General features: G+C 36.9%; 1 protein-coding gene across 1 annotated transcript; it reads right to left on the reverse strand.

Annotated features, from left to right (window-relative positions):
* Positions 1-9,898: 9,898 nt before the first annotated feature.
* LOC118662952 (olfactory receptor 51A4-like) lies at positions 9,899-10,855 on the reverse strand. The gene has a single exon (XM_036322083.1). It carries the CDS (start codon positions 10,838-10,840, stop codon positions 9,899-9,901), a length of 942 nt encoding a protein of 313 aa, XP_036177976.1. The 5' UTR covers positions 10,841-10,855.
* Positions 10,856-14,338: the final 3,483 nt, after the last annotated feature.

The raw sequence follows: 14,338 nt of genomic DNA on the forward strand, positions 1-14,338 counted from the left end.
TCACATGCATAAAAAGCTTAGAACAGCTAATTTTTTTTAATCTGTTGTGTTTCTGATTCTTTACTAAGTGCCTAATGTACATTATGGCTTTCTACTCTCATAGCCTTCATATGAGATAAGGTCTATTCTAAGAAGCATATTACAAGTGAGAAAATGGTGGCACAAAAATGGAAGAGACCTTGGTATGGTCATAGGGAAAGTAAGTGTTGAGGATGGAATTCAAACCCTGACAGTATACTTCAAAGCCTGTATTATTATCCTACAGTGTAGGACCTACATCATATTTATTCCTTCTTACAAAAGTCAGGCAATTAAAAAGCAATTTAAAAAACCCAAACTATAATTTTTATACCTTGGCACACCTATGGCTAACCATTTCCATTATGTGCATAACACTAGATGGACAAAAATGGGGTAACAATAGCCCAGCCACTGTAGCTAAGTGGTTGAGCATTGACTCATGAACCAGGAGGTCATGGGTTCAATTTCCAGTCAGGGCACCTGTCCTGGGTGGGGGCTCAATGCCCAGTGTGGGGCCTCTAGGAGGCAGCCAATCAATGGTTCTCTCTCATCATTGATGTGTCTATCTCTCTACCTCTCCCTCTCCAAAATAAATTTAAAAAAAATATATACATTTTATATAAGCTTTGTCTTTTTTTCTCTCATTAAGGTAGAGGGACATTGAAGGGCTAAGGATAAAAAAAATAAAAGAAGAAAAATCCATAACCACCTTTGCCATTCATACTTCAAATCAAAACAAGTAATAATAGTAATACAATAATTAATATAAGAATAAAGCCCCTCTGGTTTTATGATTCCAAAGGAGAAACGGAATGGATATAAAGAGGGGCATCCAGGAAAGTGGTGAAATGAAGGAGACAAGTGGAGACTTGGAAAGAAGATGGTCGGTGAAGGAAAAAGAATGTTTTAGGATTTGGAGAGCATGCTGTGGGTGGCAGAGGCAACAATGCAATCTCACTCTAACATTGAGAGAAAAATTGTAAAAAACAAAGAAGGGAAATTTTTCCATCAATTAAGGGGTGATGAAAAATTTCCCATCAATTAGAGGGAGATGTGTGGCTTTTCTGCCATCAGACTTACATACAGTAAAGCTGGTTTCTATGCATCTCACACTGAGTCATTTCAGGGAATTTGTGAAATAGAAGAAACATGTAGTGGTCATTTATTTCTCTCTTATATCTCCAGACAGAAAAGGATCATTATGCCTACTTAGTGAGGAGCTACATCCATAATATCCCGTCCCAGTTATTATCCTTCTTCCAAATATATTCCCTGTATGTTATATTTTGGGTATGAGAAAGAGGCAAGTGTGCCAGGTAGGGGGATGCAGGAAAACATCGAAGGAAGTCGAGCAGCACTGGAGAGATGGAATTGCTGTATTACTAGAGTCCTGCAACCCTTGCACAGGTTTGGAACCTAATACAGTATGCTGAATAAATGCATGAATGGATGAATGAAATGAAATGCAGTAAGGATCTTCTCAAAGGCACTCACCTACAGATTAATGAATCAGAGAAAGTGTCAGCTGATTTCTCCACTAGAAGTTATCATATTCTCTTGATCCTCCCTTCAGCTCCAATTTATTGAGGTAAAGGGATGTCACCCTAGGGTCTCTGGCGGAAACAGAGGAGAGACAGGCTGAGCAGTGACTTTGATAACACTCTACTCTCTCTGACACTTATTCATCATATAATTGCAGACAGAGCTAATTATGGTGATCAGCATCTGTGTTGATGACTGTCTGCAAAATTACTCCCAAGGACAAGCATGGCCTTATAGGAATATAACACTTGATTGTTAAAAATGCTGCCAAATTCATTTTAATATTTAATTATCTTAGTACATTTAAGGCAAGGAAGGTAGAGATTGCAATTTCAATTTTAAAGATAAAGGAACTAATGCTCCAAATGATGAAAAAAGAGATGAGAAGCAGCAAGGATTAAACCAAATGATTAAGATGACTGAAACACACACACACACACACACACACACACACACACACACACACACACACACCTCAATTTATTGGAGTGACAATGGTTAATAAAATTATATAGGTTTCAGGTGTACAATTCTATAATACATCCTCTGTATACTGTATTGTGTGTCCACCACTTCAGGTCAAGTCTCCTTACAAAATCACACACAGGGATAAAGTAGGGCTTAACCCACAGGTCTCCTATCCCCAGTTCATCTGCCATTCAAAACTCTCTTGACTAATTTGCTGTGCGGGAATAAGCAACTAGCTAACTGAGAGCTCAGTGTATGGTCCAGGTTAGAGGTGCCCCAGCTATCCTGCTGTTCCTGACTGTTCTCTGTGATTCTTACAATACATACCTGAGCACCAACAGCTGCAGAGATAGGGGCTTGGAGTGTATATTCTTCTCAGTCGGAACTCAGCTACAACAATATTCTCTGCTGAAAACACAGGGTCTTTTTGAAGAGTCCAGCAGCTTCTCTCCAGGGGCCTTGGTGGAGGCTGAGAATCCCCTGCGGCGTTCTCAAGACCCTTAGCTGAGGATAGAAGTCCTGGGAGGCTGAGAAATTCCCATGCAGTATGTGTAGGAATAAAGATGTTGGGATGTTTATATTTATGGATTTCAATTTCTGAAACTGGATAAGAAAGACCTCACTAGGCCTGAAAAGCAATATTGTGAGAGAGCATTTTTTTTAAATTCAGATTCAGATAAAAATAAAGCTGATTCCAATCTTGTCTCTGGTACTTTCTACCAATGTGACTATGCACTCTAGGACATGTCAGTTAATCTCTTAGAAAGATTATTTCCCTGTATCTTAAAAAGGGAGCCTCTCGCCTCCTTTTTTATACAGTCCCTGGTACTATTAGGCATTTTCATATGGTTTAGAGTGTAATTTGGTTTGCATTTAGGAAGAATGATGGCCCTGAGTCTTAACTATAGGTTTATTAATTCCCATTGACCATTACTTGTGTTTTCTCCCTAGCACACATATGGTCTGGGTCATAATTCAGAAGGTTGTACTCCAAAATGCTCATTTAAGACCTTCAAAAGGTTTGTCAACCCATTTTAATTACCAATATCTATATTGAGAGTTCTTCCAGAATCAATTTAAACAATTTTGAAATATCTGAACAGAATAACTGATACTTAATGGATTCTCAGTAAACACCATTTAAAAATAATCAAGAAAGTGACCATGATTATAGTTTGTCAAGAATGAGCCTAATTTACACTTACTGTATTGGTTTCCCAAATAGTTTGGAATCCGTCCTATCCTTTTCATTTTACCACAAGTGTCATATGTAACTATATTAAAATCTGCCAGGATGGGCAGCTAGATCTTTTCTTTGTGCTTCAAGTTTCTGCTGCAGTTTCATCTAATGACTTATGAGATATGTGTGCAGTGAACACAGACCCTATTTTAACACATATATAAATCTGATAGATGACTGGTATTGTCTCATTTCTCTCCTTGACCATATCCAATGCAATATCAGTAAAGCTGCAAAGACAGCAGGTGCGGTCATTGCTGTTAAAATAAAATTCACTGGTATATAAGCAGGTAGGTAAAGTTAACTATTCCCAGGTTCAATTGGTGGTGGGAGACATATTTGGCAATGCTACCCTTCCAGGTACTCTTTTTTTCTTTTTTAAACCAACCACTTGTGATGCTTCTCATGCCAAAGACTATGAAATGAATGAAATCACTGGGCTGCCAGTAGCCTGGGATCAATAGGAAATAACTTGATTACATGAACAACAACAACAACAACAACAAAATGCTCAGGGAATAAAGACTAATGAATGTTTAGTGTTAATCATTTATTATAAACATATAATTCATTTCATTGTTTGGTAATTTTATATTTTAATAAGCCAATTAATAAAAAATGAAAGCTCATACTTTAAATGTTTTTTAAAATATATTTTATTGATTTTTTTACAGAGAGGAAGGGAGAGGGATAGAGTTAGAAACAGCAATGAGAGAGAAACATCAATCAGCTGCCTCCTTCACACCTCCTACTGGGTACGTGCCCACAACCAAGGTACATGCCCTTGGCCGGAATCAAACCTGGGACCTTTCAGTCTGCAGGCCAACGGTCTATTCACTGAGCCAAACCAGTTAGGACATGAAAGCTCATACTTTAAATTCTCTATTCTGTTTCTTAGGAAATTTGATAGTGAACTTATAACTTAAGCAAAATTTTTGTCAATATGTGCCACTGCTATGTTGGCAAAATTAATAAAATTGATCACATGATGATCAGAAGAAAAAAATTAGCATCCACTTAAAAAATGTGTGAATTCTCTTAAGAACATGGTATCTGAAGGTAATAATTTAGCATACATAGCCACTAAAGATAGATTTTATGTTTTATATTCATGATTTTTCATGTAGGTTAAATAACTTCATTCAAATGGATTGTGTTTTCCTTTTATTGAAATTTTTCCAGTCATTGTGAAAAGGGAAGAGATAATTGTTAAGGTGTTGGCTCCATTAGCAGAAGATAAATTATGTTCATTTTAAGCCATTGCTCAGATGCTTCAGAAAGAAAATCAGTTTTTTTCAATCTGATGATTTTTATTTATTTTTTAGCTTTATTGAGATTTTATTGAGACATAAAATTGTATGAGTTTAAGGTATACAGTGTGATAATTCAATACACTTATATATTGCAAAATGATTACCACCATAGAGTTAGCTACTACCTCCATTGTCACATAATTACTACTACGTTTAGGTAGTGAGAACATTTAAGATCTACTCTCTTAAGAACATTCAAGTCTATGATACATTCTTGTTAACTATAATCACAACACTGTGTATTAGATCTCCAGAAATGATTCCTCTTCTAACTGGAAGTTTGTACAGTTTGACCAACATCTCCTTATATCCCTGTGGTGACCACCATTCTACTCTTTGTTTCTACAAGTTCAGGCTTTTTTATTTTTATTTTTTAGATTCCACATAGAAGTCATGTCTTTCTGGGTCTGACTTATTTCACTTAACATAACACCCTCAGTGTCCATCCACATTGTCACAAGTGGCAGGATTTCTCTCATTTTCATGGCTGAATAATATTCTATTGTATATGGATATACCACATTCCTTATTCATTTATCTATTGATAGGTACTTAGGTTTTTTTCCATATTTTGGCTATTGTGAATAATGCTGCAATGAATACTGGAGCACAGATGTGTCTTTGATATCCTTTTATATATCTCTTTTAGATATATACCCAGAAATGAAATCACTGGGTCATATTATAGCTCTATTTTTAATTTTTTGAGGAACTTCCATACTGTTTTCCATAGTGGCTTCATCAATTTATATTCCCACAAACAGTGCACAAGGATTCCCTTTTTTTCCACATCTTTGCCAGCACCTGCTCTCTCTTAATTTTTTATGACAGTCATTCTAACAGGTATAAGATTATATCTCATTGTTTTTATTTCCCTAACCAGGCCTGGTGCACGAAATTCATGCATGGGTAGGGTCTCTAGGCATGGCCGGTGATCAGGGCTGATCAGGGCCTTTCGGCTGTTGGCCAGGGCCTTCCTTTCCCAGCTGCCACCTTCCTTTGATCCACACGGCCCCCTGGTGGTCAGCACATTTCATAGTGAGTGATCAAACTCCCGGTTGAACTCCCGAGGGAACAATTTGCATATTACCCTTTTATATACAATAGGGCCTTGACTTACCGAGTGTCCCAACTAACGAGTTTTTCCAGATACAAGCAGTCTCTTGGCCGATTTTTTGCTTTGAGTTGCGAACTAAAATTCGGGTTATGAGCCAGCTTCAGATACCCCACCGCTAGTTGGCGCTGCGAAAGTCACAGTGAACGCCACAACATCAGCCCAGCATCACGTGTCTCACTCATTCACTTTTGATTTGACATATGAGTAATTTGAGTTACGAGCTCTGTCACGGAACGAATTAAACTCGTAAGTCAAGGCCCCACCGTATGTAGATGATTGGTGATGTTGAACATCTTTTCATGACCTTTTGGACATTTGTTTTTTGTTTTGCATTATCTTTTTAAAATATTGTTGAAAGTATTGCATATGACTTCCATTTCCCCTCATTGACTCCTTCTAGCTTGCCCTGGCCCCCTACCTCAGGCCTTTACCACTCAATTGTCTGTGTCCATGGGTTATGCATATATGCAGACAAGTTCTTTGGTTGGTCTCTTCCCACCCACCCACTCACCCACTCCTGCCTTCCCTCTGAGATTTTGTATATCTTCTTGGAAAATTATTATGCAGCTCCTCTGCCCATTTTTAAAAGCAGGTCATTTGTCTTTTGTTATAGAGTTGTACGTATTTTAGATATTAACATTTTATCAGATATATAGTTTGGAAATATTTTCTCTCATTAGGTAGGCTGCCTTCTCATTATGCTACTTGTTTCTTTTGTTGAGCAGAAGCTTTTTGGCTTCATCATTTCTTAATTTTTGCTTTTGTTGTCATTGATTCTGCAAGTGATGCTTTCCTATTGGCTCATGGGAGGACTTCCTGATGAAATTCACAACACAGTCCACAATGTCCCTTAATGCCCTCTGAGAATTTAATCTTCCCCTCTACTGATCCCTTCCCTCTCTCTAGTCATGGAGATTCTGATTCAGTGCTCTGGATGCTATAAGAGAAATTAGTCTCTTTGGCAGCATGCTGCGCAGTTGTGAAAGTGTAGCACTCATCACCTGATCTTCCTTTCACTTGCAGGAGAAATCAAGGGCTAAGAAGTTCTTGTTATGCCCTAACGTGTTTGGCTCAGTGGACAGAGTGTCGGCCTGCAGACTGAAGGGTCCCAGGTTTGATTCCGTTCAAGGGAACGTACCTTGGTTGCAGGTGCAGGAGGCAACCAATCCATGTGTTCTTTCTCTCACATCGATGTTTCTCTCTCTCCCTTCTGCTCTCTCTAAAAGTCAATGGGAAAATGTCCTCAGGTGAGGATTAAACAACAAAAAAGAAGTCCTTGCTTAGCCCTGGACTTTGCTGCCTTGGGGAGGGGTGATGCAGACACAGTCAAGCTGTTCCTCTAACTTCCATTCATCTAAACTCATTTTATTTTTTTGCTCTAGTGGAGTATTGGAGCTTCTCCTCTGGAAATATAAACTTCTCTTGTCTGTGGATGACTGCCCCAGCCAGTGTTTTCCAGAAAGTAGCAGACCAAGGCCAAGAGAGGCTGGAGCTGGAGCATAGGCTTTTGTGGAGACCACAGCCAGCACTGAGGTCTATCTGCCTATTACCCAAAGCACAGGTGGGTGGGACCTCTCCTGAGTCCCTTGGCATGTGGTGCTGGATCCCACAACTACCGCAGAGGCATGTTTGTTCATGGATGAATGCTTCATTTTGCGGGAGAAGGGCAAATGAGAGACAATTTCTGTCACCATGATGCTGATGTCACTCCAAAAATCAATTAGTTATATAAGATAATTATTTATTCCAATGTATGACTCAAATTAAAGCTTTTAAACATTTATTTTGTCTAGATTCCATTCTGTAAAACATCTGGCCTTGTTGTGAATATTATTCTGAGTTCAGCTAAGAAGTTCAACAATAGAAATACATCTTTTAAATGTAGAGATGATATAAATGCATATTTTATCACAGTACAATAATGTGGTAAGAATAATGCTCTTATGAAATCCATAAACTTTTTCTACTTGGAATTGGTTATAGTTTAAACATAATTAATGATTATCGTCAGGCAATTCTTCTAGTCTCTTTTCTTTGCATATATATTTAGAGTAACTGGACTAGGAAAGTTTGAGACAAAGCTGATATTTAATTTAAAAATGTAAAAACTTTAGCATTATGCTACAAACTTTCTCTTCTGCTCATTACCTTCAATCAGGTTTTAAAGAAATGTGAGCTTCTGAAGGAATGCTTGGTAAACCAGACTAATTTGGTGACTGAAGTGAACACATATTTTGCAGATCCCACTTGAAGAATAATTTCTTGGGGTGACCCAATAATCAGTGAGCAAACAGTGGTGTAAGTATTTGGCCCTTTCTGATCAGCAGGGGACTCCTCCGTAAAGCAATGTTTGCTCTTGAGTCCCCATTTGGCCTGGCAGAGACTTCATTATCTGTTAACATGGTCCAATGTTTCCCCTTATGCAGTGGTTTTTGCCTCTTTTACAAATTTAAATTCTTCACATACTAACTCTGTCTTACCATCTGCTTCCCAGAAAAACCAATCTCTACATTTTTAAATGTGTTTTGTTCAAAGTAGGTTAGATAACTTTAATCAAACTATCTAAACATTGGAATACCAAATATTTAGTTTTGATGTTTTTAGCAAATGTAAATTATTTGTTAACCCAAAGCTTGAAAACAGAGCTTATATATGGTCTATAGATTGCTTTATTTTTAGAGGAAATTTTATATTTGAAAATATATTTTGTTTAAAACTGTTTTACTAACCAATCAATAAGCTAAAACATTTTGCCAATTAATATATATTTTATGTATATATTACATAAATGCATGTATAATTATGAAATATGTACAATTATGAATATGTTACTATAATTACATTCATTTTTGTAGCCCTACTAATTCTCAAAAGTGTCTAATTGTTACCTTTAAATGTTTTAAATAAAAGTTAATGTGTTTTAAGAAATTAGAAAAAGTAACAAAATATGTTTAGACAAAATTAAAGATGGTTAGTAGAGTTGAAACTGATTGTTATTTAAAAAATGTGTAGTAGAAAGATAAATGCATACATGTTTGCCAAAGAGAGAGATTACTGCAATTTGAGTTGTTTGAGAAATGCAAATGTTGTTCAGTAACATAAATTCCATCAACATATCTGCCATTCTATGATTGTATGAGCATGGGCAGAATATGAGACAAGGTTTGAAAAGGGTTCCTACCATTGCCAAGAGTCTGGGTGAACTACTGAAATTTTGTTCATGGGTCGCGAAACATCCTACAATAAGCAGAACATTCCAATCTGGTATTTTCCTGACTCAAATGCAAGTTGTGCATCTTTTCAGAAACACTATTAGCTGTTAATATTAGTTGCCTGAAGGGTTAGTGTGATTTGGCCATTCTGGGGAGTAAATAGAGAAATAAAAAAGAAGAGCCAAGAAACAAAAGAATAGAAAAATATGTAACATGCATTCATGTTAAGTGTATATGTGATATATATGTATATATAGCACTATCCATAAATACATTAAAATAATAAATTCATGAGAACTGGGAAAGTTGAGGAAGCAAAGTTATGTATCTCTTAAAATGTTTTTCTTTTAAAACAAACATGCTTATAGACCGAGAAAGGATAGCTAAATAGTAGGAACATTGAAAAAAATGGAAACATACAGAAGGTGCAGCAAGATCTCTGAAAAGGCAGGGAGGTATGGAATTTACCTTTTAGGGGTTATGATTAAATTTTGATATAGAGGAGTGGCATTCTTCTTAGGAAGAAGAATGGAATACATTGGTAGAATAGATATAAAAGACAAGGTCAGATGGTAAAAAAAAAAAAAAAAAAAAGGAGTAATTCATGTTTCACTGCCTTTAAAGGAAGCATGCAGGTAAGGACTAGAGTAGAGATAATAAAGAACCTGACAAATGCTTGGTGTGATCTTTGTGAGAAATAGATGTGGGAGCTGAACAGGAGAGTAAAATAACAACACTCCAAGTGATATCCGATGATCAGCTGAGATAGTAGATGTTGTGGCACCAATTTGAACAACCCCATGCTTGTCTCCATCAGTGCTCAACAGGGTAAAAGGGTGTTGAGTATCAACAGTCATTCACTCTATGAGCTCTGTCTGATTATAAAACCCAAGGACATTCTACTATACTATGCTTTATGCCAGCCACACATTCAACGTTTATTTAATTATCACTTACTAACGTATTTCCTTTCTCATTCCTTTAATCATTTTCTTTTTGGACAAAGTTTTTCCACAACCTTTTCTCGGATTTGACGGGTCTTCACACAGTACACAATGGGATTCATCAGGGGCGGCACTAGTAGGAAAACATCAGCCATGAGGATGTGGATCAGAGGTGACAAATCCCTGGCGAAACGGTGGAGCATTGCTGCACTCAGCATGGGTGCATAGAAGATAAGCACAGCACAGATATGAGAAATGCAAGTGTTGAGGGCTTTGAACTGCTCTCTGGGGGTTGCAATGCTCAGGACTGTCTTTAGGATCATTATGTAGGAAAAAGTAATAAACAACAGATCCAGAATGGTAGAAAGAGCAGCAAAGAGTCCATAGACAACATTGACTCTGTTGTCAGAGCATGCCAGCTTCATGACATCCTGGTGGAGACAGTAGGAGTGTGAGAGCAGGTTTTGATGACAGTATATCAGCCGTTGCAACAGAAAGGGCAGTGGAAGGATCAGAAGAACATTTTTCGAAGTCAGTAAGACCCCTGTTTTGATGACTCGGGAGCTGGTTAAGATTGTGCTGTATCTCAGAGGGTTGTGGATGGCCACATACCGGTCGAATGCCATTACAGACAGCACAGAAGCTTCAGTGACTGTGAATAAATGGATAAAGAACTCCTGGGCAAAGCAGGCAGCTGCATGAATTTCATGGACACTGAACAGGAATAGTCCCAAAGTGGTGGGTAAGGAAGAGAGGGACAACCCTAGGTCAGAGATGGAGAGCATGGAAAGGAAATAGTACATGGGTTCATGGAGGCTTGGCTCTGTCTTGATGAAAAAGAGAATGGTAAAGTTTCCCAGGAGAGAAAGAAGGTACACGGATGAGAAGGGAATGGCTATCCAGATGTGACTCTTCTCCAATCCAGGGATTCCAGTAAGGAGGAATTTAAGAACTTTAATGTTTGTGCCATTAAGAGGAGACATGACACACGAAAAGATAACTAACCAGACGCTTACTCAGGGCAGTTGGAGATTTCTTCAATGAAGTCTCACAAAAGATGTCTTTTTCTGGTACAATGTAGGTCATAGATACTAAGGCAACAATCAGAGACTTCTTATAAGGTAGTTTATGTTTCTACTGTCAGTTTCGACTGTCAAAAAAGTCAAACACAGTAACAAATGAGAAGAATCTGACTTGCTTCCTCATCCAGTAATTTGTTTTAATTTTGTAAAAGTGTCAGCCAATTTGGACTTTGCACATTTAAGAATCCCAGGAAATCCTTTGACCACATGAAGCTACCCATGGCTAGAACTTATAAAACCAGGTCTCCAATTTGATGATTCTCTTATTTCAATTTTGTAAAACAAAATCTTAAATGGAAAAGTAATGTTTACTGTGAATTGTGGTGGGGGAGGTAGAATTCGTAAATTGTTCCATACCTATGTTCAAACCTGTATATCTCTAATAGGATAACATATGAAGTAATGACAGAACTGAAAGTTAATAATGATACAGTCTTAGAGTTAAAGGGGCCCTTAAAAACATGTCGTCTTACTCTCTTGCTTGCACAAAACCATTCTAAATCAATAGGTTAACTTTAGTTAACATATTATACCTTATTCCCAGTATTATCATATCAACTACTACCTAAAGATTTCTACTTCACGACTGAACACTCAGATTGTTTTTCTTTCTTGAATTGATTAATGTTTCTAGAAGTTTCTATCTTTTCTCTGAAGGTGCAGAATCTAATCTTATTTACACAAAATAGCTTCTTTTTTCTTTTTTTACATATATTCCTTATTTTTACTTGATTGATTTCTGTCTTCTCTCATTACTAGACATTAAGGGTAGGGAATCATGATTACACTGTTCACTACTAGGCATTGACTGTGCCTAGTATAGTAACTGGAACAGAGTTGTAGCTTAATAATTCTTTATTTCATTAAGTATAATATCTCAAAGTTGAAGACAGTAATACTTTCTTCCATTAGTTATCTCCTTTTCAGAATAAACTTCCTATATTCTGTCAAACAACTGTGTGAATTTTGGTTGTTTTTCTTTAGGTTCTTCATTAGGTGCTCCTCAAACAATGACAAACTATTGATGCCTCTTAACATATAACTACAGTTCCTCAAAAGAGTGTTTATCTCTTCCATATTCATTCCATTATAGGTTCTTTCCACCATTTTCTTCATGATCTAAAAATTAATGACTCACTATTCAATCATCCAAACAATCTCCATCATTTCAATTACCTGTCAGGTTGACTCTGACTTTTTCCAAGAATATTGAGAGTATGGAAAAACCTTGATTTTTAAAAAGGTATAATTACTTTTAGTGTTTCTCTATCACATTGTCTGCTGTTTTGCTGGATTTTGCTCTTTACCCAACCTCTAAATGGGTGAGTACCCAGGGTACTGTCCAAGGACCTGACTTCTTTGGAAACCTATAGCTTATTTAAGATAAGTGTTCAGAATTTAAGCGAAAGGCCTATGCTACAGATAAGGACATGATATCCATCAGCTTATTAAATTACCAGTCTTCTGAAACTCCTTATCTGAGCCATAGAATTTGCTTTCCTAATTGTGCTAGATATAGCTAAAATTATTTTACGTCAATAGACTGTGGTCATTTGTGTTCTGGCCTTTGCCTCATCATTGTTTTTAAAACTGCATTGTTCTTTAGAAGTAGGCACTATTGAGATTTAATTTAAATGTGTAAGATAAGCCTCCATAAATTTAATTATTTTATTATCTAGTGATTATTAATTTAACTTTATTATAAATATGACACCCTCTGAATGATGTATATAGATTTTCTCGTTTATATTCTTATGCTTTAACCATTTTATAGATAAGAAAACAAGTCTTAGAGAGGTATAGTAACTTGTCCAAGGTCATGTATCTACCTGTCAGGAGACATGAAGAAGAATAATCATGTAATACTTGAAATATACACCATTCTCACACATATCATCCAGACTGAGCATTTCTAAAACTTGCCTGGACACATATTCCCACCAACACGTGCATTCGTCTCTCCTTGGTAGTTTTGTAAAATTCTCAAACTCCATAGGGACCTGCTGATTTGCTTTTGTTTCAACATCTAGCCCATCTCTTCAGGATCAAATAGCAATGCAAATTTTGTCAAATATAACAAAAGAGTAGAATTATATCTTACCTTGTTTGTATTTTTTTTTTACAATATGATTCTCCACCTTAAAGTCAATGGTAGGAAAAAGATTAGAAGCATGGAAGAATCTCTTAGACTCCCTTTTCCTGTTCTGTAAGCACTGTTTTATAAAGTCTAGAGAGCCCTTGGGGTTGACTCAAGGGACATTTATCTAGCAGTGAGCTCATAATGCAGGTTCAGACTGAGGAAATTGAGTTTGATAAGATCTTGGGGCCATATTAAAATTCAACAGAAACACTTAGTGCTCTGATATGATTGATAGAATTTTCTATACTAAGGAAGCATTGTGGAAACAGATGCAATCCCTGATGTGAAAGCTAAAATGTAGCCAAGATAGATAATTTTAGGGTATAAAAGAGAAGGTTTAACTCAGAGTTAAGTTAAACCTTTTCTTTGTGGAATTCAGTAAGCCAATCTCTCAGAATCTCAATATTTTCAACTGAAAAAATAGAAAAAAAAGCCTTATAAAATGGGTTATTGTGAGAATATGCCTAAAAATTCCCAGAAGTGAAAGGATTTTAGAGACAGGAGAGAGAGGCAGTTACGAAAAGGGGGGTCCATGGGAGAGGAATGCACAAGTGATGGGCAGAGATGGCTCCAAGCCACCAGACTGTTTACAAGAACGTTACAAGATAAGGGTAAGAAGAGGGAAACACTGGGGGGGCTTTGAAATCTTGAAACTGATACTATGCAGGGAAAAGGGGGGAAATGACCAATTAGGAAAGAATGGGGGATATAAAATAAGGAAGGTTCCAATTAGAAAGTGGAATGAACAAAGAAACTACTAGCATTTATAAACCTGTAGACAAAAGAGATTCACAGGACCAGGTTTTTTCCCATTCTGAAAGAGAGCTGGGCTCTCCCATTTTGGGGGACCTCTCCTGAGGGGGTTACCCACTTAGAAACCCCTCCCTGCATGGGAGTTTGTATATGCTTACAATAAATTTCCACACTTTTGCCTAAAATCTTTTAGTCCGTTGATTTATTCTTCAAACTTTGTGAGACAAGAACCTTCAAGGAGAGTCCCAGCTTGCCATTCGGGGTATCAGAATAACCTACAAAACTTGTATGTCATAGGACAAATTTTTAGCTTTTTCTTGGGTCCACGCATTGACCTAAGTCCTCTTCACATACCACACCAATTCTAATCTATTCTGGTCAATCAAGAGACAATAGCTGAAACAAATGCTTAAAGAGCAATAATCAGCCAGGAACTAGAAAATACCTTACAATCAATAAAATTTTTTACAGAGATAAGCATTGTTTTTGAATCTCTAATATAGGCA

This window comes from Myotis myotis, unplaced genomic scaffold (genome assembly GCF_014108235.1).
Source record: "Myotis myotis isolate mMyoMyo1 unplaced genomic scaffold, mMyoMyo1.p scaffold_m19_p_10, whole genome shotgun sequence".
NCBI lineage: Eukaryota > Metazoa > Chordata > Mammalia > Chiroptera > Vespertilionidae > Myotis > Myotis myotis.

What these genes read in the sequence shown, in the direction of transcription:
- LOC118662952 (XM_036322083.1), bottom strand. Translation starts at nt 10,840, where the DNA reads ATGTCTCCTCTTAATGGCACAAACATTAAAGTTCTTAAATTCCTCCTT.